This window comes from Genypterus blacodes, unplaced genomic scaffold (assembly GCF_046128005.1).
Source record: "Genypterus blacodes isolate CSIRO-AG114 ecotype Tasmania unplaced genomic scaffold, CSIRO-AGI_Gbla_v1 ptg000067l_1, whole genome shotgun sequence".
NCBI classification, from domain to species: Eukaryota; Metazoa; Chordata; class Actinopteri; order Ophidiiformes; family Ophidiidae; genus Genypterus; species Genypterus blacodes.
The window spans coordinates 17,473,042-17,498,701 of record NW_027466879.1 but is presented as its reverse complement, the minus strand read 5'-3'; the positions used below and the strand labels follow the sequence as shown (position 1 = coordinate 17,498,701).

Sequence of the window (25,660 nt, the reverse complement as noted above, 5' to 3'; positions counted from 1 at the left end):
ATTCCCAACCTTTCTGTTTGAAGTTTTGTATTTATATTTTCCATATGGGAATGTAGACGTAAGTTAAACAAAGTTAATCAAGCCAACTGTATTGGTTTTATTTTACTATTTTAAGACATTTACATTGTAGAGCCAAAGCTAATTGTATAATATTGTGACGGCAGGACTAATTACCAGGCAGCAGAGCCAAAGCTCAGTGTTATATTATATTATGATCTTATTTATATTCAGAATCAGAATAATTTTTATAGCCAAGTAGGTTCTGGCTTACAAGGAATTTGCTTTGGTGTTTGGTGCAATCAAAATATTAAAAGAAAAAATAAATCACAGTGATTTTACAGCACTATATGAAAAAAAAATAAAGAGCTCATCAATTTACAAATATACAGACAAATTTATCAATGGTAATATTAACTTAGCTTAAGATTCTGTAGAAAACATTCTAATATTCTTTGTTTGCACCTCATTTTGTTCTGTGTAGGTGTCAGGAGGTCAGGACCAGCTCTGTTTTAGCGTAATAGTTTGTACATGACAGCAGATTCTACAAGGAGCTGGTTAAAGTTTAACAGAAGATAAACTATTACAACCACAGAGAGCAATATCATATATAACCTGATATTTCATGCTCCTGTTGGGATGCTACTCTTCGTGCGTGCGTGTGTGCGCGTGTGTGTCAGTGTTGCGTGTTTGTGTGTGTGAGAGATTAATCAAAGTTTCTCAGTGATTGTTTTATAGGAGAGCAATAAAAAGGTACAAGGATCAGTCACACAAGCACACTCACACACACACACACACACATACACACACACACAAACACTGTGCACATGTGAGTGAGAGAGGGAGAGAGACATCCCATTTTGCATGAAGCCTTGAAACCAGTCAAAATATACAAATACACATACTGCTACCCTGTGTGTGTGTGTGCGTGTGCAGTCTAGCTGCCACCTTGGGGATCAACACCTGATCACACGCACACACACAGACACGCCTGTGGGCTGTACCTGACTGCGTCTCTTTTACAACCATAATGGTACAAATGGACATGTGAGCGAAGGACAAACTGACAGAGACAGAGACGCTGTTGGATTACAGTCGATTTCAGAATAGATACTCAACAAATTGAGTATCTATTGACTGGATAATCTATGAGTGAGAGACATCCAGCACAACAGGGACATCAAGGTAAAGATTCATTCATTCCTGTATTTTGCTTTGTCTTACATTCACCTTTAATTATAATACACATTAAACCACCACCAGAAAGAATATGAGTAACTTTAGAACAGTTATCTTTGTTACTTCTGACATAATGACATACTCTCTACACAGGCATCCATAGTGCTGGATAAACAAGATGGAAGATATCAGATTCAGAGGAAAGAAAAGAGAAGGAAGACACGCGTAAGAACTCATCTACACGCTGCTGTTTGAATGGTTATTGCTGTTTTCTTTAGTCTTCACTGCCACCAGAGACACGAGACAGGAGATGATATGTGACATACACCTTGAGATGAATATTAATACACATCATTTTTATTTGCCCGTCAGACTGCCGAGCCTCAGCCCCCCCAAATTTGATCTTAAATAGCCTGTACACTCAAATAAATACAAAACAAATCCTGCCTCACTGACACTTCTTGGAGGCAGAAAACCATCTCCCCCTCCTTTATTCTTGTCGCCCGTCCCGTTATGTGCTTTTTAGTAGACTTGTTCATCAAAATTCCTCTCGCGCCGGGAATCACGATCACTCATGACTGCAGCAATGGTCCAAGCAACAAATCATGCCGAATCTCTAAATTGTAACCAGGTTCCTAAATACTTCTGTATAGTGCACCAATGGTCTATTTAAATTAGGAACTGAATGAAAAATGGATATTTCTGTTGTCACCCACATCTGCTGGTTGGTTGATTGAACTGATTTACATCTAACTTGGTGTAATTGTGGTGGGCAATGGAACAGGGAAGTCAGTTTTCTTTCAACATGTTGTTCAGGGTCAGTTCTGGGTTCTGGGACTATGAAGTTCCCACCAAGTGTCATGTAGTTGTAGAAATGAGGCAAAGGTTTATAAGTGATACATTGCAAAAAACATAATTTGGCTGTCATGCGCCACAACAATTTACTGGAAGGGAAAGCATGACACGGTGAATGTATTTCCTTATTCCAGCAGTAGTTACTGTGTTTCCTACTAATAGAGACAGGAGGCAGATTTAGAGAGGAGAAGTTTCCATACAGCTCCGTATTAGTCAGCAGTTCCTTCCTGTCCATAGATGCAAAATCAATGTTTATTAATCTGGGGAGTAAATTGTTAGAAGCGCCGTGATATTATTATTAAATGTTCTCCCTGTGATATGCAATAAAGTATTGTATTACCAGGATTCTACTTGATATAATTAACAGTTTGAGGAAACAGTTAATTTCCCCTGTGCTGGACTATGCTTGGCTTTATGGCTGTAGCTGATATCACCCCCACAGATAGTGAGTGCTGTTAGGGGAATGCTCCACCATCTAAAATGTTAAATACATACTACAGTGTTAATCACAATCAGCGTTATTGTTGTCTTCAAATCAGGAGGAATCTGTTTGTTTCGGGTTTGGGGGCTTTTTTCTGCCATCCTTTGTATTTGGTAATGGATGATTTCTCGTAAATTTCTTATTTTCTCTATTATTTAAAGAATTCTGCACTCTGTTTCAGAAAAGGCAAAGAATTGGCAACAATTGTAACAGTACATCTGTGTTATTTACAATTGTGGTGTATGAATTTAAGTACATTGTAAGCTCCATAAAGGGACATGACCACAAATCCTGAGTATTCAGCTTTGCAATTGCTAAGGCATGCTGTAATACCATTTGTATTGGACAGATTTCTCACAGTTTGTTATTGTATGGATTTATATGACTTAAAAACAGAGGTGTCTCTTCATTTAGTCTTCCTACGCCAATATGGGTATGTTTCAAGCACTCTTCTCATATTACACTGTAGAGATCAGGCAGCAGGGCAGAAAATAAGAATAAATCAATCCCAGGCATTCGGAACACAAAGATGTCTTTCAGAGCATGAAAGCTTAAAGCTTAGAAACACAAAATCTGTTACTACAATAACACGAAGGCTTCCTGTTGGGCAGTTTCGATCTAATTACATCTTGGCTCTGTGGTAGTTAGCAGGTGTATTTGTCTGTCACAGCAATAACTCAAACCAGGCAAGGTTGATTTTTTTTGGCACAATGCTAATGCATGGGGGAATATACTGAAGGTATTTATAATGAAAATGAAATATAAATATACATTGTTTGTGTATGACTATTTATGAAATCTGGATGTGGTAGTGCCACAGGTAATGCTGTTGTTGTGGTGTGTCAGTGCAGGTGTGTGTGTGCTACAGTAAGTGGTTGGGTATCAACATTAGGCTTTTTGAGCATTCCATGAATAATGTTATCCAGGAGGTCTTGTGTCACAGCCTCATTCAAGTCAGACAAAATCTCACCGGCTCTGGTTGGATGTTTTGAGAGAATGACTGAAGCAGAAAATTGCTGGCCGACTTTGCTAAACTACTTGTTTCATTCCTCTGAAACGAAACTGCAATCCACTTGATAATTAATGAGGGTTTCTAATTAACAAGATTGAAAACATCCAAACTACTAGACATGAACATGCAAATACACAGACACAGGCCTGTCCATGCAAATACACAGACACAGGCCTGTCCATGCAAATACACCAATATGCAGGCAAGCACACAAATTATGACTACTGGTATAAACCAGAGTAGATTATGCATCGCACACACACATTCCCTCACTCTGCCACCGTGGCTGTGGACACACTGCTACATTATAATTGTTCTGGCCAAAAACTAGTTTATATCAAAGATATATATCCTGGGAATTACTGGTTACCGTACATAAACAACCAAGGATCAAATCCAATTGGTTTCATCCAAATATTCCATGGCCCTTGTAAACACACAAAATAATTTCAACTAAAAACCAGGATGAGCTGCTACTAGACAAACATGGCTGTTATTACACTGATTACATTTGAGAGAAATATCACAAAGTAAGAGAGAAACACAAAACACCTCAGTAAAAAGGAGATTGCTTTTAGATTTTAGATAGAATCAGTCGATATGGCTTCAAAGTTGAGCAACACACTGACACAATAACATGACAATTTAGTATAGAGTGGTGGAGCTATAGAAACAATTAGATTAAGGTTGGGTTACTGTGCGGCCAAAGGAATAATAAAAGCAATGAATGAAATACTGAATATGGGGCAGTGTAATCATGATTTATGACTATGACTATTATTTATGAATCTTTCACTGTGTTCCCCACATTACAAACCTTGTCTACAAACCAAAACAGGAGGGTTAAAAGCTTATTCATCAAGCATGGCCATTGTATTCGTTTTTTATTTATCCATGAAAAGCTCTTCCTTCAATCACTGGATAGGGAATGAATGCATTTGTTATCTGACCATGAATTGTGTACAGTAAACCGCTATATATTGTACTATGTACTGAGGTAAATAATGCTGTGGCATAGGGAAACAAACAACAACATCATAAAGGCTGCAAGTTCTCAGGCTTGTCTTTTAAACATCCTGTTATTGTTCATGCTTTTGTGCTGATACTGGCGTGCTTGAGTGGAACACGGAGCCATTAATATTATAAGGTAAGAATCAGCATGTATGGCATGAGAAAAGTCTACGAGTTGCCTTAAGTTTGTGTTCTCTGCGTATGTTAGGGATACATGGGATCCATTCCAGCTGAACCCTATCGGAGCCGAGAAGGAACAGAAGAGAAGATGCTTCCAGGTGGCCCAGTACCTGGTGGCTGCCATAGTGGGCTTAGCTGTGCTCACAAGCGCCGTCATCGCCAAGGTACCGTATCTATCTATCTATCTATCTATCTATCTATCTATCTATCTATCTATCTATCTATCGAATTACCCATTTCTTCTTTTTCTTTTTACAGTAAAGTCAAGTCACGTTGAGTTTATTTGCCAGTTCTCATGTACACTGTAGAACTGCTGTTGATGAATACGTCTGGAGGATAAGGAGACAAACACTGGTATAAAACAGTTTTTTATGGTCGTACCAGCAGCAGTTTCTGGAGCTCCTTCTTCCTTTTCAAGAAACACTGCACAGCGAGTTAGAGGTGGAGATCAAGTTGAGTCAAGTTGAACTCAGGATAATAGGTTTAATATTCAAAGCAGATTCCATGGAAAGACTGTATAGACATACAGATTTACTGACTACATCGTTTTCATTTATTTGCTTGACCTCTTGCACAACAGAGACAGGTTGCTCTTCCTTGAAACGATCTCACCACACCTGGACCAAAAGATACTGTATTATCAAACTCATGTATGTATAAACTGGAAGAAGCAGTGTGTCACCTAGATGGTTGTAAAATTCATCATTAAATTGCGTGTGATAACAGTCTTATCTATTTAACGAGGCAGCATGAAGACCGTGAGTGATATTTATGGCAGGGCAGTGGTCAGTCCCTTTGCACCTAATTGTCTCTCTCCCTCTGTCCTTCTCTCTCTCTCTCTCTCTCTCTCTCTCTCTCTCTCTCTCTCTCTCTCTCTCTTTGTCTCTCTGTCTGCTGTTGTTATCATTTTTGCTTCAACCCCTTCATACTCTCCTTCCCTCTCGACTATGAATCACAGGAGAGCGAGCACCCTAGCAATGCTTTCCTGAAGTCTGTTGTCGTATGTAAACAGTCATTGGACTTCGTTGTTGCCGTTAAAGTAAATGGCGATAAGGAAGTTATGACAACTCCTTGCAAATAATCTACAGTAGGTGCTGGAAGCGGGGAGAGGTTGACTGGAAAGTCAGTCACAGCGGACTCTCACCCCACTAAAGCCATGCGGCAGTGATGAGGCCAAGCTGATCTGGTCTCACGATATAAACATCTCTCAATCATTGCTCCAACCTCTAATGAGGGCCAACTGACAAAATAAACTTAATGTCTAATCTGATTTCTGGTTAGGGCAAAGTCACCTTTGTTAGTGTGCTTCGCGTTTGCAGGAGAGGCCGACAGAAAGAAGATCGGTTTCATTTACGAGGTCTTGGCCTGGTAACCTTAAATTGTCCTTAAATAAAAACTGTGGAGGAATATATCTCAGGTCTGCAGACACATAAAAGTGAAGAACTGCTCCACCAACTCTCCACTACTTTCTACCTTTTCAGCAATCTGCCTGGTTTCTCGCAGGGTTTGTGCAGCACCAAGCAGTCCAGTTGGTGCTGTTGCGCTCACTAACAGTTCATATACAAGGATAATTACACACGACTGACACAGCGATTTAACTGAAGTACCTTTCAGTCTCAGTCTCCGCTTTCTTCTTTCACTGGGGGTTCTTACCATTGCTCTTCCTTCTGTTCCTGTCCAAACTGAATGTTAGATTAACGCACTTCGTCATCGTTTCTGTCCAATCAGGGGTCTCTCCTGGTGTTGTCCACCATGTCCAGTCCAACCTCACTGCGCAGTCCAAAGGAAAGACAGTTCTACATGCTGATGTTGGTGTTCTGCCTGATCTGCCCCAACTTCCTGGTGTTCTTGAAATCACTGTGGAGATGTGCCTTCAAGAGCTTCGTTCAGCCCAACATGAGGACCATGGCAGTGGTACGGTATATTAAAAGCTTATTCATTTATGTGTACTAGTCCATGATAAGCACAACCGCATTTGTGCCGGCACACGTGAGCACTGTCACTATGAGAACAATCACAAATCCACATCTACGAGCAAAGGAGAAAAAACAAACATTGAGGCAGCTCTCTTTTTGTTTGCCCATGAGAAAGTGGTGCATTTATAAAAGCCAGACATTGTTAACATTCTGTTAAATCCTGACTATAACCTATTGCTGAATCATTTTGATGGCGTCAATATGAGTTCTCTCCCACGAGTAAAAACGATTTGAAGTGGAGCGTAAATCAATTTGTGAAGCCCAAAGAACCCCCCCAACTCTTAACAGTGACACTCACAATTTGATATTAACTGTGTGTGTGTGTGTGTGTGTGTGTGTGTGTGTGTGTGTGTGTGTGTGTGTGTGTGTGTGTGTTTCTTCTACAGATCTGTTGCATTGAGTGCCTCGTGTCTTTTGGAACCTCAGTCCTTGTGCTGATTGTCATGCCTCAGTTTGACGTATTGACCAATCTGTTCATCACTGGAGGAGTCTGCATTTTCTCTTCAATTCTGCAGATAGCGTTCAGACTACAGAGCGAGACTTGGAGGATCGTGTTCCCATTTTGTTCCCTCTTTCTCATAGTCACCGGTACTGTACCTTCTTCTTCTTCTCCATTGTCTGTGTCTCTGCACCTCGTTCCCAGTATTTCCAACGCTGTAAAAGCAAAGATATTGTCTTAGTGCAGATCTTCACACTAAATTCCAGGCCCAGAGAGTCTGTCTTTGTCCCAATTGCTTCCATCATAGTCTGATTAAAGATAGCTTTATCTCAACAAATCCACAAAAACCTGTCAACGTCTCTGTGAGGTCACAGTTCAAGCTCCAAGGTCTATGTTTAAGACCAAAGATGAAAAAATATTGCTCAAACTGACACATTTAAGCAAATGAAAAACAACACCCATACATGCTGACATATGCTGTCCATATGTACCTCCCACGTCATCGGTCTAACTAACGCACTATCACTCTCTCACTTACATACAGGTTACTGCCTCCTGGCAACGGACTACTATGTCCGTGTAACATCATATGTCGACAATCAGAGCGCGGACTGCTACGTTTACGTTGGACTTGGAATTTTCTCTGTGCTCTTGGTGTCCCTCTGCTGGTGGGAAAACCCACTGCAAGCTACTAACCGCCTGCAGGTATGATGATGATGATAATAATAATAATAATAATAATAATAATAATAATAATAATAATAATAATAATAATAATAATGGCGCCTTTTTAGAAACCCAAGGATGCTTCACAGTGGGGTAACATAACAAAAAAAATGGATTAATACTTGGCTGTGACACTGCCCCCCAGACTGTATCCTCAAGATATCCTCTTATTAGCCATGTACAGATAGTATTTATTATTATTCATCCATTCATCCTTATATAGAGCATAAAGGAAAAGGTAACTCTCTCTCTCTCTCTCTCTCTCTCTCTCTCTCTCTCTCTCTCTCTCTCTCTCTCTCTCTCTCTCTCTCTCTCTCTCTCGCTCTGTCCCTCTGTCCCTCTGTCCCCACAGGACCAATTGTCAGAGTTGGATGGTTTCAGGGATTTTGTCTTTGTCATCAGCAGTGTCCTCAGAGTAATCGTGATCGGTAATTTTCTGTCCATGTCTGCATCTACACACATCAGACTGAGAAAACATTTTGTTTTGTTGTGTAAATCAAAGTTGGTTAGGTGAAACGTTTTATCAGCATCCTCACATCACTTTGTGCTTATCAATGTTTGAAATAGGAGTGAAAAAAAATCGAATTTCTCACATTCACCTTAGAGAACAAAAAGATTTGTGTCATATCACAGGCGTGGTTAGATTGTGGATAGTATTCCTCAGATGTAATGATTGTTTATGTTTGAAAACCTAAAACGATTTAACTGTGTATTCTCCTCTGCTACACAATATATCTATATCTATTTTACCAGTGTGAAATTTCCTCTGTATTTCATCTTGTTATTTATTGTGATTTATTCCTTGTTGATTGGCCTTTTACATCAATGCAATAACCGCTGCATTATTTTGTATTGTAATCTAGGAGCGGTGTACCTGATCTACCATGTCCTCATTGAGAAGTCGGTCATTTGGTCCGATTTTAACCTGCAAAAGGATAAAACCGAATTACTGCTGATAGGACTGGGGCTGTTCTTCTTACAAGTGAGTAACAGGAAGTCTGTAGGCGCCAGGTGAGTGTCCACACACGGCTCACATTTGTCTCTCGCTCCTGTCAGGCGTTCTGCGCGGCCGCCTGTCACTGGTTCGGGGTCGTAGCCTGTAAGATTCACGCAGTCCGGATGAGTTTTGCGGTGCCGCTGTGCTGCACAGGGCCCGCTGTGCTGATGCTGGCCTTAGTACTGTTTATGACCGAGTCACAAAAACTTCCCGGAACACCCCCAAGCAACGTCTCAGGTGGGAATTATTTATTTATTTGATTCCACTGTCAGGTATTGATTGATGTTGATACAACCACTAGGCTACTTAAATATATATCACACTGAATATTTAGACATTTTGAACTTCCAGACCTATGCTTCAAGAAATTTTCTCCAACTGGACCTCTTTAACTTTTAGTTCAATGTCCCTGTCTTAGAAAGACCCGAGGTAGATTTGTTGTAGAGTCCAATGGCCACAGGAAGGAAGGATTTCCTGTGGCACATCTGGGAGGAATGAGTCTCAGCCTGAAGGTGCTTCTGTATAAATGGCTTGATGTCTGATAATTGAGGGTCTATGAAATATAATTTCCCCATAGTTACTGCCAATCACTGACATGGCTGTGTTCAGGGCAACTCTTAATGCACACTAACACAAAATCAAGGACCACCTGAGAAATTTAGTTGAAATTAAAGTCTGATGTTTAGACCTTGAAATGTCTTGATGAAATATTATTTTTCCATACTTGCTGTAGCAGCATCAACGTAGTAGCTGTTAACAGTCGTAACTCACAGCCTGTGTTTGTGTGGGCAGAGTTGTGTGACAGCTTAGCAGCCCTGAGCAATAAGAACACCACTAATGTGGTCCTGCTGGAAATCACCAGGAGCATCTGTCGGACTTCTCTCAACAGGTACGTATTTACTGTAATCTGCCATTCTATAGGTGATCTCAAATAGCTCTAGTCATATTTTACAGTATAAATGTTAATGTATATGTATTTTACCTTGCATGGACTTATTTGATTGGAAGCTTCTACGTGCAATGGCCTTTCTCCATGTTGGCACTAGAAGGAGTGTGTATGTGGTCAGCCTTTGTCACATGTACATCTTACGTATGGAAGATCGAGGTAAATATGTGCACACACATATACTAACTCACACACACTATATCACCATGTATGTTTACCATTTAAGCAAATTTCCATAAAAGATGTGTTCTGACTGATATGGATTGGATAGTGGATGTCCATCATCATACATGGCACCAGGGTGGAGCTAGTAGTTTTCACAGGGTGAACATATTGTATTTTTATATGCTAAAATTGTACATTGTAGTTTTGAAGGTGAATTCCCTATGTTTGCCATCTCTCAGGTCCAACGTATAGAAAGAACCTCTCAGCTCTTTGTCCGTCGTCTCTATGAATCTGCTTTCATCGATCTGTCCTTACTCCTCAACACCAAGATGAAGGTGGCCCGAGCCCAAAATATAGAGAGGTAAAATATATATTTTTTCATAATTAGCTTTTATTTCATTATTTGGGTATGATTTTAGAGAAATGGACATGCTTTAATAGTGACATTATTTTTAAGTCAAACTTCTCTCCTCTCTGCAGCTCTGATCAGATGCAGAACTGTGTCATCTATCTCTGTGCTACCATGTGGCACGAGACCTATGATGAAATGCTGAAGATCCTCACCTCCATGTTCAGGTTGGAAATGGTCGTTCCAGACGCCTAAGCATCTGTGTGGAATCTCTAAAAGCGTTTCCTTTGCCATTGTCCATAATGTTTTCTCTCTCTCAGGTTTGACCGATATCGAGGCGATCCAAAGGAGGAACATAAGGACTGTTTTGATTTTGAATGTCACATTTTTGTGGATGATTCCTATATGACCGAGAAGGAAACAGGAAAAAGGCTGGTTAATTCATACGTTAATGACTTGGTCAGTGTTGTCATAGAAGTCTATAGGTATGATTATCCATCCATCCATCCATCCATCCATCCATCCATCAATCCATTCCATCCCATTCCATTCCATCTAACTAACCAGCCACCCAAACATCTGTCTCTCCAGGGTATTTACAAACAAAGAACCAGATGATGTATCGATCATTGAGACTCCCTACGGTGGCAGGCTGATGTTTGTTATGCCGGAGGGCAACATGCTTTACATGCACCTGAAAGATAAAGCTCTCATTAGGAACAAGAAAAGATGGTCCCAGGTACAGAGTGTGTGGTGGTGAGCGTGTGTGTGTATGTATACACGTTCCCTTGTGGTGTTCTGAAGATGTATTGACATTGCATCGTGTCATTCTGTACCAGAGATGCTTCTGCTTCGTGTGACACCCATGTCATTTATTTGTCTTTCAGATTATGTACCTTTACTATCTGCTGGGCTGGAAGGGCTACATGGTGAAGAACCCAGTGAAGATCACAGTAAGGCGCTGGCTACATTAAAAAGTGTAGTTGTCAATGTTTTCTGCGATATTTCACATGTAAAATGTAAACCCCATTCTATTCTATTCTGTCCAGCGGGAGAATAACCCATGCAGAGGCAGTTTGATCTCTCTGGATGGTGAGACTTTCTATTTGCCCCAACATGACAACGATGCTAAGAGAAGATTCATATCAGAGGAAAACACTTATATCTTGGCTCTGGACGGAGACACCGACTTCCAGCCAAAAGCTGTGGTTCTGCTCATAGACAGGTTAGTTATCAGACAGACTGGCTGATAGACTCGTTGCTCTGTTCCAGACCTTTTTTCAGTTTGCACTTATCATAATTTCAAATATAGTTATTCAAATCTATTTTGATTTGCAGGTTGAGGATGTATGATAATGTGGGTGCAGCCTGTGGTAGAATCCACCCTACTGGTATGGGTAAGTACACATTTCTTCACTAATATTTACTCAGTGTAGTTGGTTGCCCCGCTGGCTTAGATGACTCTAACCTTGAAAAGGTGGTATACTACACATCCTATCTTATCTAACATGGCTTCAGATTAACATGTTGGTCAGTTTGCACTCTATTGTCCTCACCACTCTTCCATGTTGTGCACCTGCTCCCCACCCTCCCTGCCTACCTGTCAGGCCCCATGGTGTGGTATCAGAAGTTTGAGTATGCAGTGGGCCACTGGCTACAGAAGACAGCAGAACACGTGTTTGGCTCGGTGCTGTGCAGCCCAGGATGTTTCAGTCTGTTCAGAGGGTCTGCCTTAATGGACGACAATGTATTGAAGAGATACACAACAACTGCAACAAGAGCGTCTGAATATGTGCAATATGACCAAGGTTGGCATGTGTACACACATACACGCACACATGCACATTCTTTAACTACCTTTGAATTGACCTTTTGGCATATTTCTCTATATTGATTTCCTATGAGTTCATGTGTTGTATTTGTGTAGGCGAGGATCGCTGGTTGTGCACCTTGTTACTGCAGCAAGGGTGGCGCGTCGAGTACAACGCTGCATCAGATGCGTATACCAACTCACCACAAGAGTTTGAAGAGTTTTACAACCAGAGGCGACGATGGGGACCCTCAACACTGGCTAACACACTGGACCTCCTGCACAGGTTAGTTGTGTTATTCTTATTCATCATCAGTCAGGGTGATTCTGTCAAGCATAACCCACAATAAAGACTCTACCTAATGATGTTATCTCTGATTGTAACAGCTTCTATTGTTTTACTGTCCTATATGCTCAGGCTGTACATCCTCAGCCAAATGGTTATTATGATACCATAGCATGTGTAGTGTGTACTGTGAATTTTAACTTGCTGTTTTGACTTAATTCACAGTGGCGCAGAGACAGCGAAGAGAAATATGTCCATCTCCGGGATTTACATTTTCTACCAGATGTTCACTGTAGGTTCCTCTATTCTTGGACCAGCCTCTGTCACTCTCATGATTGCAGGTACTTTTGAGCTCTCGTCTTCTACTCCACTGCACAGTGTTTACTGTCGAACTCTTAATGATTGCAGTGGGGCGAAATACTTCATCTTCTGTTCCATTTTCTTTTCCTCTCATCTGCATGTCCCTTGTCATATTTTTGTCATAAATACTTGTCATCGGCAGCGGCAAACTATTTAAGCAAGTACATAGGCCTAAAGAGTGACAAGGATTGTTAAGATTGTTTACACTCAGTAGTCATAAACAGCTTAGTATCTCTGTAACTGTCTTACTTTCATTCAAGCCCCAAATCGCGAAACACGGCTGTCACCCTCCTGATCTGTCACTCAAGCAGAAATTAGGTTTTAGATGATATTCACATTTCTTGAGTGAAAACCAAACAAGCCAGACCAAACCATTTTGCTCCCTTCTTTTGATCTGCACCTCCAACACATATTTTCTACACAATTTCAAGCAGGATCTTAACTATGTGAGTTTAGCTACATACATTTGCCTCCATGCATCTCTCTCGCTCTCTCTCTCTCTCTCTCTCTCTCTCCCTCTCGCTCTCTCTCACTCTCTCATCCTCTCCCTCTCCCCCCAGGTGCTTTCCAGTTTGTGTTTGGGCTCACTGGCGAGCTCTCCATCATCGTAGCGGTCATTCCTCCTGTGTTCTACATCATTGTCTGCTTTGTCACCAAGTCTAACACCCAAATAGTCATTGCTGCCGTCATGAGTGTTCTGTATGCATTCCTCATGACTGCATCCTTCTTCTCCATCATTGGTGGGTGAAAAAATTCACAAGTAAATATGTTGTTACATGTATCAACATTTTAAGCTTTATTTTAAACAAGTATCCACACATACATCTCCTTCTTCTCTTAGGTGACATGGTTATTCAGGGAACCTTCCTGACCCCCACCGGCATATTTTTGGTTTCTATGACAATCATGTACTTGGTCACTGCACTTCTACACCCAGAAGAATTTGGTATGGATAAAATGTTATTGTAGATTATATTACTTACAATATTAGTTGTGATATACTGATATGTTATGTTATGTTGTGTTTTTCTCCCTAGGGATGATTATCTATGGACTGATGTATTTCATCTGTATTCCCAGTGGGTACCTGCTGCTGACCATCTACTCACTGGTTAACATGCACATTGTGTCATGGGGCACAAGGGAGTCCAAGTAATACATTACATTTTCATGAATAATGTTGAAACTAATGATTTGTGACTTTATAAATGAATCTATCTCATTTATTTTGCAAGGCATTGCGGCTCTATAAGGTTAGAAAGTAATTATGTATGTAATACATACATAATGTAATAATGTAATAATGTCTAACCTAAAGTTAATATATAGTACAGTAACAACAATATAAAAGAGAAGAAGGCAGCAAATCCCCTCTATTAATAATCATAGTCGTATCACATCAATTACAAGAATAATCAATTCATTTTCTGATCAGCAGTAGTACCAGGCAGTAGCAACGTCTACCAGTAGCAGCAACTAGATGTTGCATAAGTACAACATCCATGTCACGTTCCTTACGTAAACACTGTGCAGATGTTCATGAATATTGGGATACAACTCAAATGTCATGTAAGACGTAGTATAATGATGCAGCAGGAAATCAAATCAAGATTGATTTGTTTATTTATTGGCTTTGATTTGTCCCAGATGAATGTGTGTTTGTTTTTGTATCTATCAGGACAGAAGGAGAAGTAAAGAAGAAGCATAATTTGCTGTGTGACAGAACCTGTAAACTGTGCTGCTGGGATATGAAGATACAGGTACTGCTGGGGACAAATGCACATGTGGATGGATTATTTGATTGATTGATTCAACAGATGATTTCCATTCTCTTTAATTTATAGATAACCCAGGAAACAGAGAATCTGATGATTCAACAAATCACCCGCCAGATACAGCAAGCCCCTCCTGCTACTGTTGTCAGGGGCCAGGATACATTTGAACTGCTACCCACCGATGTAGTGCCTGAGTTACCGCAGGACACCATCAAAGAAGAAGCCATGCAGGGAACAAAGAAGAACCCAATTGAGAAATTACAAGGGGAGGTGACTGACATGTCCTCCATCAGCAGGTAATCATTTATCAATCCGATTGCTATTGAGTGATTCTGTCTCCAGTCATTCATGTGTGTAAATGCATGTGTATGTGCGCAGCTATGACAGTATTAGAAAAAAAGGAACATCAGTGAGCACGTATGATGGCACAGATTATGAAGATGATGATGACGATGTTGAGTCCTTGGACAATGATGACCTGAACAACAAAGAGGTGATCGCTGTCAAGGGTAAGAGACACTTTCACTGCGTACAAATTATTCACACGTTATATTCAAAGTATATCCTGCGTACTACATACTGTTAGGCACACATAGAGTGACACACGCATGCAGTCTAACCATAACAATGATGATGATGTGTGCGTAGACTGGGTGGAGCCAGTGAAACGCGAGTTTTTGAAGAAGTTGACTTCCGCTAACATGAAGAGAAACCTAAAAGAACAGATACGGTAAGAAACGCACAATCGCACTCTACACATCTACATGAATCTGTATGATTAGTGGGGGGTTTTTTTGTGGTTAGATACGCACTTCGCAACAAAAACCAGCAGGACTTGTGTGAGGACTTGGTCTCGATGTTAACGGACCGCCTCAGTGGAGAGTTATATGGAGTCGGACCTGAAGATATTCTGACAAACAGCCAAATGGAGGAAATAAAACTTGCACTTTCCGAGGAGGTTTGCCGCATCCCCTTTACTATCTTTTTGTTGTAACATTTATATAATTAATAATCATTATATGACCTTTCAGTGCTTTGATTCCCGCGCTCTACCTTGAATGAAACCCAAACTGGTCCCTCCCCAGTTGTGTGTAACAATAATGGATTGAGTAAGTAACTGACTTTCTCTCTGCTGCAGGCTCGACGGATCCTTAAGCTCAATCGAATGATGAGACTTGAACGGAGGTTAAAGAGAGCCATTGAGAAAACGCTCACCGCCCCACTAGTGCAAAATTTAGAGGAGGTAAGCAGCTGATTTGGCCCCTGGAGCACACACCCTTTAAAGAAGCACTTTCCCCAGGGAGCGGGGCAAATAACCCAGCAGGTATTAGTCAGGGTCAACCAGAGAGCAGAGGTTTACTGTACAAACACAGCAGCAGGAAAGTGGAATGGACCTGTAGGGAAAATAGGTCAGATAAGGCTGGAGGACAGCAGCACAGATGTAATAACCATTTCCTGCACATAAGCAGGCAGACACGTGTGCCCATACAAACATGCACAAAGGCACAAAGTCTCTCACTTATACACACAGGTAGAAACTATACTGACACACTCACACACACACACATTTAGAGGAGCTGGGAGACTAGATTGTGTCAGCCAAGTAACCAATACTGTAACACATCGGCGAAATTATGTCAACCAGCCAGGTCGTTTTAAAACAAAACACAAACAATTTAAGAATATTTGTTGCTGTCTGTTTTCTGTGTGGCTTTGTCTCTCCAAATTCATTTCCAGCGCGCTCTTGGCTGATGGTATGCAGCTTGGTCTTTATTCCCAGTGCTGACGTTAGATCTGCTGACACCATTTGGCTGAGAGGAAGTGTGAATTTAAGCCAGGTGTGTGAGCTTTCCTGCGAGATTGAGATTAAAATTCTGAAAATCACTTCTGTGTGCATCTGCCTAGGCTGAAAATGACTTCTGGGTCAAGTTAATCGAGCGCTACCTGACACCCATCGTTGAAACCAAAGCACATCAGGAAGAGGTCACCAGAGAACTCAAGTCACTGCGCAACCGGGTCAGCTGCTTTTCTTTACTCATCATTAAATCTGAGTGTTTGCCTGTGTTGTGTAGAAGCGGATATAGGATTATCACGTGTGTGTGTGTATATATACATTATTTCCATACAGTATACTTCCTTTCACATTAAATCAAAGGTTAATTTAGGATTTTTATTGAGTATTTACCTAACATAACATTCAATACTTAATATTTGGTAACCATGAAATAAAGACTTTGCACAAAAACACATTTAGCATTAACTATATATTGTATATTAAAATCTGGCTGTTGCCTCTCCAGCTTTCTTGGGATGATTACAAGAAGCAAAGCATTATGGGACAGCTTCAATATTTTTTACAATTAGAAAACAGCACCTTTCACTTAATAAATATGCACAGGTTCACATATTAACATATATTAAACTTTGTCAGAAGTGATCCAGCTTTAAATGGTCTCCACTCCCTGCAGGCAGTCTTCTTGTATTTCATCATCAACGTGCTGTGGGTGGTAGCCACCTTCTTCCTGCAGGCGATTGGAAGTGACGTCATCAGCATCAAGATCCCCAAGTATTTTGCAAATGGAACACTATCTGACGAGTATCTCAAGGTTAGAACACAAAGAAATGTGCTGCAGTGACGGAGATGTGTCTTTATATGTCACTCAGTAAATTATTGTCTTTATCATCTCAGGTGGAGCCCCTCAGTTTGATGTTCCTCTTGTCTTTTGCTGTACTTCTACTTGTCCAGTTCCTGGCCATGTTGTATCACAGGTAGACCACAGATACACACATCTGGCTGTGTTAGATGTCACACACACTGTACTGTCATCACTTTACATTCAAATGAAATCATCCACTTCTCTGCTTACAGTTAGACTTGGGACTACTTTCCTAAGAGAAAAGTAGAAGTGCTTGCTGAAATACTTATCTTAGGATATAATTAGATGTTTAGATATATATGATAAATATTTACACCACAGTGGAGCAGAAATGTTTGAGTAACACATACCTGTCTTGATGTAAAATCATTTGTACTGGATCCTTCATGTCAAACTAACTGTCGCTGTTTTTACTTCATTCTCTTTCATCCCACATTTTGTCCTGGTCTCATCTCTGCAGCTCTGATTGTCTTCCTTTTTCTGCTTTTAGGATCTACACACTGATCCATGTGGTGTCCTATCGCAGCACAGAAAAAGACTACAAGGAGAAAGAACTAGTAAGTCGCAAGACATGCAGACAGACACACACAAACACGAGAGCCCCCGAAAGGCACTCACACTCCCTTATACAATCATTAGGACACCCCTCATAGGAGTTGTCCCTCGTCATTGGCAGGTATGTTAACACGTCTTAGTTACAGATGTGTCAGCAATCATATGTTCCCTGGTGAATCAGGGACAGAATGTCTCATGGACATACGGTTATCACTCCTTGTCATCTAAGCTGCATACCAGGAAAAAGCAACTGTTCTGCTCATCTCTTTATATCACTGCAAGATTACAGACATTACTAATAAACACCATGTCACATTTAATGTCATGACAATACACAAGGATTGCATTGACTTCTTTGAGACTAAGACCCTGTACATTAAAAGATTAGGTCCCACTACATAAAAGTGTTGAATTGTAAAGATTTCATTATTCTGTTTGTCTGTCTGTGTCTCTGTCTAGGAGGATGAGGACGGAATGATTATCGAGAACCCCGATGTCGGCGGTCTTGTCTTGGCAGTTGAAGATGTGCTCTGAAGATGATCTCAGAGGCATAACAGGAATTTCCTAACGTAAAAAAGCACAATGCATACTAACAATACAGGAAGTGCGTTCAAGGCTTTTATATGAACATATTTATCGTTCATCCAATTAATGTTTTATTTGAATGTGAATGATTTTAAGATTGGTGTGTAAGAACTGAATCTGGAGTTTGCCCGTAGAGAAATTAAATGTCATGGTTTCTGTTTGTCTGCTACTGTTACTTTATTCTACATTAATTTACACTGTGTGATCAGTTCATTTCTACACGTGGTGAATTTCACTAAATCTAGTTCATGAAAAAAATCTGCATTTTTAATAATGTGAAAACTTTCTACGTTTTATTATGAAAGGTTGTGTATTTTATACTTCTTGGAATGTTTCCTGGTGAATTGTACACTAAAATGCGGCAAAAGTGTCCAAGTAATTTTGTATTAAATTAAACTATGCACTTTAAAAATGTGATGAATTTTTGTGTGAAGATTTAATATTTCTATATAAAGTGTATTGAGACGTTCATGTAAAATGCACTTTAAATAAATAAAGCTGGATTTGATTTGGCTTCATTCGCAAAAATGTTCTCCTCAGTGTCATTACTGTATCAGTTGATTGAGTATCACCTGTGATCAATACCTTAGACTAAGCATTATTCTCATCATTGATGTTTTAGTTGCAATCCGATGAAACGGAAAGCAAGTAATACGCATAAATATTGTCTGTTCAACATGATTCAACAGGATCCCACAGGAAAGGTGATGCTTTTTTTCAAAGAAGTTGATTGGTCAAAATAAAGTGCTTTATATTTTAGCTCAAACATAACCTGCTCTGTACCAAGCTAGCCATGGAGCATAAATTACTATGGCGACACAGAGCCAATAAAAGTGAAGCAGGTTTGTGACATAGAAAAATGAACTATTTAACCCCTTAATCTCACTTTCTAGTACAGCCATCAGGCTATGTTCAAACTAAGACTGATATATAAAACCCAACCTGTTGACCAATCAACTTTGGAAAATTGTGTCAGCGTTCGTGTAGGATCCCCTTGATGCATCTTTAGGGGGTCTGTCTGTAGGGCGGGGCCAGGATATTTAGATACTGGCAAAATGTGCTTGATTTCCCAGATTTCCCTGCTAATCTTGCTTCATAGTACAGCCCTCAGGACTGATTGTAATGTGTTTACTTCAGGTTTCATTACACATGATTCTAATTTTAATAAACAGGAAGGCATTCCAATTTCCGTGAAAGCTCAAAGACACAGACTGGAAAAGCTGTTGTATAGACTAAGACCCAAAAGCAGACAGACATCCATCTTGATTATTTTACGTTCCACCTGTTGGGACGACTTCTTACTGTTTACTTGAGCTTTGAAAGCCCATGCAGGGCATGAACTCTGGCAGGTGCTCAGAGTACCAGGATATAATCCACGGATTGATGTTCCCCTGAGAAGTGGGAGGAGTCTGAACCTTTCCTTTCTTTCCTCTCCTGCGTTTGGAGTCTTTGAAGTTGGCCTTCTTGGCTGCAGCCTGGCACCGTGCGTTGCAGGGGAGAGAAGCAGCAGCCATGTGAAACCTACTTCTCATTGTATCTTGAGCATCTCTACAACCTTGGGCACAGGATGAAGACACTGTTGCTGCAACTGATGATGCTGATGGGATGTTGCAACACACTTGAGCGGCGGTGAACATTGAGTGTGGTCCTGATGAGGGAGCTGCCTGGGAGCTGCTGAACGCATGCAGAGCCGCATTGATGTGTCTGCAAAAGGATGAATAAAAAATACACTACAGGCTCAATCATTTTGTAACCAATGCAAAGAAATGTCAGTGTAATTAGAAAGTAAAGCTACTTTTGTCCATTCTCATTGAAGTTAAACTTTTTCACATTTCCAGACCTCAAGCTGGAGCTATGAAGGTTGACTTATCTGTGTTTTATGTTTATTTGCCTGGGATTGGAGATACGAGGGTTGATATATCGGCATTTCTGTTTTTTTTTCCTTGGTTGAGCACAGCTGGAGGAGGGCTGACAGTGTCCATCCTTTTCAAAGTCAAACATGATCCTCTTCTTCACATTTTCAGCAATACTGCAAAGACATACGTATGTCTTAATGTCTGATCTAATGTTCGGAGTCTGTCTAATGTTCTGGTCTTGTTTGCCTACGCTCATAGAGTAAAAGCACTCACCATTTGGGTGGCCCCAGCTCATTGCTGACTCTCTTCCTTGTCCAGTGGGTGTGGGTGCTGTTGGGGGAGTGGTGGTTGAATTGGTGGAGTTTGGGAGGGACATACTGCCATGTTGCGTGGGCCGAGCTGAAGGAGGGATTGTGAAATAAAAATGGCTGAGAGGCCTGGCACATGCTGAAAAACGGATGAACCATAACATCACGGGGGGTGAGACGATTGATGGCGTCCACCTCCAGCATCCCCTTCAACAGTTCCACAAAAGTCCACAGATCATTCAGCTCTCTATTGTCAGCTGTCCATCGAGACAGATGATTGAACTGTAAGACGTAGAGACAGATCAGAGGTTAGGAATATGTGATTACTTTACAGGTTGAGGACAATGGCAATAGAAGATAAGAGACCTTTTGGAAATTCTTGAGTGTATTATGTTTTACAGTATAGTCAAACATGGCCCTGCTCTTTAATAGGCAAACAATCAAAAGAGAACACTTACCTCAACAAGGTCATCCAGGGAGTTCAATGGTTTGAAAATCCCTTTCCTTACTCGCGATAATCCAGCGTCAGTGCAGAACTCTGCCAGGGTCTGAAAAGATTTATTAGTTATTATGAAAGGCCAAACACAGGGACAAACATGCAGAAGCATCCAGAATCAGTAAATATCAGGTCTTGCCTTAAGTCTAAAGAGATTGTTGGTGGAGGTGGTGAAAAACGCTCTGGTTTTACTTCCATATTTCAGTAGCCTGTCTGGCGGCTGACCCTGAATTTCCACAATGCTGCTCATCTTCAAAACAAAACACAACTTCAAAAGTCACCCTCGGAGTTCAGACAGAGGACCGTCATTCATTTCTATAATGCTTTCATAAGAAGTATCCTATTTACCATCTCATATTCACAACTGCCATCAAACAAGTGAAAGCCAAGGAAAAGACAGGCAGCCACACATCCTAGAGACCACATGTCAATAGCCTCTGTGTAGGGAAGCCCCAATATGACCTCTGGTGACCTGAAAAAGAACAAACAGCTATAAGTACATTGTTCAACATCATCAGCCAGCGCTCTCACAATTAACATTATCAAATCAGATACGGCGTTATTATTACCTGTACGTCAGACTCTGAATATATGAACCGGGTTCGACATCTGACGTATAATGGGCTATGCCAAAGTCAATAATCTTGACCTTGTGAGGCAGCACTCGGTGGTCTACGATCATGATATTTTCTGGCTTCACGTCTGCATGTATAACCCGAAAGGTCTTCAGATATCGCAGACCAGAGGCAAGCTGAAAAGTCAACAAAGACATTGAAATTCATTTAAAGAGCTCAACAGTATTCTCAGAATGCATTTTGCAGGACAGCAGCACAAAATACCTGGAGGAGGATGGGTCTTAACTCATTCAGAGACAGAGGGCGGAAATGTCTCTGTTTCATGAAGTTCCAAAGATCCATGTCGAGAAGGTCAAACTCCAGACAAAGATGTCCTCGGTCCATGAAGCTGTGGTTCAGATGCAAAATGGGGGCAGAGTATGGAACCAAGGCACTCAGATTCTCAAGGATAATAACCTGAAAGAGTTGACAGAGATTTAAAATTGCAAATGCATTTAGCAAAATACACTTTTATATGCCAGGGCTACACCTATTACACATAAAAAGTTACAAACGATCTACAGGGCAAATTTTGATGAGCAGGCCTTGTTCCTTACTCACCTCCAACCTTGCCTTCTGGATTGATGTTTTGCTCTTAATCACCTTCACTGCTACTGCCTTGTTGGTGTCCATTCTGATGCATTTGGCCACTTTTCCATAGGTACCCTCGCCGAGGAAGGACTGCACCAAGTAGCTGTGACATCTACAATACAGTCGACTTCCAGGTTCACCAGCCATATCTGAGCAGAGAGGCATACACAGATTGAGCTACTTTATATTGAAAAGTATATCAAAATTACACTAGTAACTAAATGTGAAAATATGAAAGGAGGAACACGATCCGATCAAATGGACACTTACTGCTGTGAATGTTATTTCTTTCTGAGCCAGACGCACATATGAGCTTCTCCGGTGATGCCGTCACGTCTACGGAGTGACATCAACGCAGTTCGAAAAGCCGTATTGAAGTCATGGTATTTGCATACACCAATTAACAAATGATGAATAATCAAATCCCCAAACAATAAACTTTAACGAAAGAGTGAAGATGAATGTACAATGCAGGTAAACTGAAAACAAGCAAAGGTAAGCGAGACATACGTAAAAAACACATCGTTCGGCGAGATCTGTGCGAGATTTATTGACTCCGATTTATTGAAGTATACTGTGCTCGGCCGGCAGGGGGCGACAAAATACAACAAATAACCCCCGACGACTCAAACCGAAATTGTAAATAAACAAATTACACAAATACTGGCGAGACATTGGATACATTTTTGGAAGCTTGTTTTTTCTTTATTTATATCCGCCAAACTGCGGGGAGGCTAATCTTGCTGGTATGTCTTTTTTCAGTCGCTATAGTGCTGGTAGTGATTTCCACAACCTCCAATGTGGGTGACAGTCACTTGCTGAAACGCATCATCTCACTTTGATTTCATAATAAACTCAGTCACACGGGTTTCTGTTTCGGGTCAAGCATGGCTGTTTGCAGTAATAGTACTGGTTTAGCCTGTTTTCATGTTATATATTTATTTTCTATATTTATCATTTGCGGTATTTACGTGTTGTTTTGTGTGTGTGTGTGTGTGTGTGTGAGTGGAAGAGACTGTACACACGTACCATTTTATGAGGATTCTATGTTGATGAGGCTACTTTACACTTACTCTTATGCAGAGGCGGACAGTAACGGAGTACATTTACTTGAGTACTGTACTTAAGTACACTTTTAAGGGATCTGTACTTTACTCAAGTATCATGTTGGGGGAGTACTTATGACTTTTACTCAAGTACATTTTAAAGGCAAATATCGTACTTTTTACTCAAGTACATTTCTATCCATAACCATAAGTACTCGTTACTTTTTCTAAAAATAAATAAAAATAAAAAAGCGGGGAAACCCTGTGGATTCAGTATTTTGTTGTTTCCTCCTCAAACGTGATTGCATTGTACAGGTGCCACTGACAGGGACAGCCTATCAGCAATCCGGAGAATGTCAGAAAAAATGACGGGGACTTTTACCTTCTGTAAAACGGTTCAGAAAAACGACCTCAGATAATACTAGTCCCGAGCGAATACGACCCTGTAAAAACGTAAGTAGGTAGTCCGCCATGTCCTGTTTAAACGTAGTTTTCACTGTTTCTTGTGCATGGAGGCACTTAAAGAAGCCCTCGGTATCGTTGGCAGTCGAAATATAATAGCCTGGGGCAAAACCGAAGTGTTCTGGACATACGAACACCGATAAAAAAAGAAAGTCAAACTTATCAGAAGCCGAGACTTTACCACCACTGTTGATGGGTAATATTTGTCTTCATTTATTATTATCAACTTGTCACACATAGGCTTAGGAATACTGTGTGTGTGTGTGTGTGTGTGTGTGTGTGTGCGCGCGCGCGCGCGCGCGCGTGTTGTCACACATACACACAAATTAGCTGCATCGCCTTTTTTCTTCTTGCATATAAACCCATTCATTCAAGCACAATTTTTTTTCGTAATTTGTTACATTCTTCAAGGTATTAACATTAAAGATTCCATAAAAACTCCATCCAGGAGGTTTCTATAGGTAAAGGTAAGCACTGCGGCAGTAATAATACCATATTTAGAAAATGTACTCTTGGTACTTAAGTACTTTTAAAAACAAGTACTTCAGTACTTCTACTTAAGTAAACATCTGACTGCAGTACTTTTACTTGTACTTGAGTAAAATTTAACAAGCGGTATCTGTACTTTTACTTAAGTAATGAAGCTGTGTACTCTGTCCGCCTCTGCTCTTATGACGACCACAGGTGTGGTATCATACAAAGGGAGAAATGCTGGTTGGTGGCATATGCATATACTGAAGGTACTGAGTGTGTGTGCGTGTGCATACAGTATGTGGATTGGTTACCTGTATTTTCAGCAGATAAGGTACTGAATAGTCAACAAATTTCCTTCAGGACAATAAAGTCTCTTATCTTAGTCATTAAAATATTAGATCATTTATGTAATTATATTAGTTAACTAATACAGATATTACGGTGCAGGTGGCAGTGGTTGACTAGCTTCACACCGCAAGCACCGCAAGACAAAAACATAAATTGTAAATCCAACATTGTGTGATTGTTTATGTGCCGGAAAGGGAGGGAGAGATGATTTTTTTTAATTCAAAAAATGTGTTCATTTAAATGAAACAGAATCATGAAGCAAAATCCGACCATTTCTGAACACAGATGACATGTAATAGTCATCAATGTCAATGCATTTTTGTATTTTAAAAGTGAAAATTTTCCACTGAGAATAAATATCAACTTAGGCAGTTGACCTGATCGGAGCTTTTCAAACATAGTTTTGGGAACTTTGTCAGTCAAGAATTGGTCATCTTCTAGTGGCACATTTTGAGTCATGAGGTCATAGGATCTCAGTCCATATTGTAGTCATATTAACTCATATTACCTTGAAGTTATTTTTTTCTTTGGATCATTTAAATTGAATGCCCGGGGCACAAAGAGCTGTTCAAAGATGCAATATACTGTACCTGCTCTAATTATATCTCTCTAATTTGTCAGCTATCATGCTTATCGTTAGAGGAAAGGATCACTGCAGATACTTTACTTGGGGTGACCATTGACGGTTCTTTACTGATGGGAGTGGTATTTTCCAAGAGGACAATGGCCTCAACCATATAGGGCACAAGGGGTCATTGGGTGTTTGGGTTGGCCTCGGCAGTCACCAGTCCACCACCTCACGTTCCTCCAGCAACATTCCAAAGACTTGCACAATTTACAATAAGATGGACTGATGCTGTTCTAACAACTACTGGTAATCTTAAACAATCTATATTTCTTTGACAACCGCAAAAGATTTGTAACGGCACTGATTTGTATCTTCAGGTGCTGGAGAACAATACATCAATATCTGTCAAATTCTTTACACAAATCAAATTTATAGTCCTTCATACTCAAGATTCAACACAATGAATAGCTCATGTTTGATTCCAACCATTCTCCCAGACAGCAGAGACTTCACCTTCTCCAGTAGCAACAGGAAGTACTGAAAACAACCTCACAAA

The 25,660-nt window shown here is 40.5% G+C and overlaps 1 protein-coding gene across 1 annotated transcript; it reads left to right on the top strand.

The window, feature by feature from the left end:
* The first annotated feature begins 1,092 nt into the window (after positions 1–1,092).
* On the top strand, positions 1,093–18,849 carry chs1 (chitin synthase 1). The gene is made up of 35 exons (XM_076156091.1): positions 1,093–1,182; positions 1,330–1,401; positions 4,744–4,879; positions 6,444–6,629; positions 7,078–7,279; positions 7,675–7,835; positions 8,209–8,284; positions 8,720–8,838; positions 8,913–9,090; positions 9,646–9,742; positions 9,862–9,958; positions 10,204–10,325; positions 10,445–10,540; positions 10,634–10,798; positions 10,905–11,052; positions 11,201–11,266; positions 11,363–11,538; positions 11,652–11,710; positions 11,921–12,121; positions 12,241–12,409; positions 12,635–12,750; positions 13,330–13,509; positions 13,611–13,715; positions 13,807–13,921; positions 14,448–14,529; positions 14,614–14,840; positions 14,923–15,053; positions 15,193–15,274; positions 15,349–15,502; positions 15,683–15,787; positions 16,450–16,560; positions 17,013–17,150; positions 17,234–17,313; positions 17,692–17,758; positions 18,216–18,849. The coding sequence occupies exons 2-35, from the start codon at positions 1,355–1,357 to the stop codon at positions 18,288–18,290; spliced, it is 4,269 nt and encodes a 1,422-aa protein (XP_076012206.1). The 5' UTR covers positions 1,093–1,182; positions 1,330–1,354; the 3' UTR covers positions 18,291–18,849.
* Positions 18,850–25,660: the final 6,811 nt, after the last annotated feature.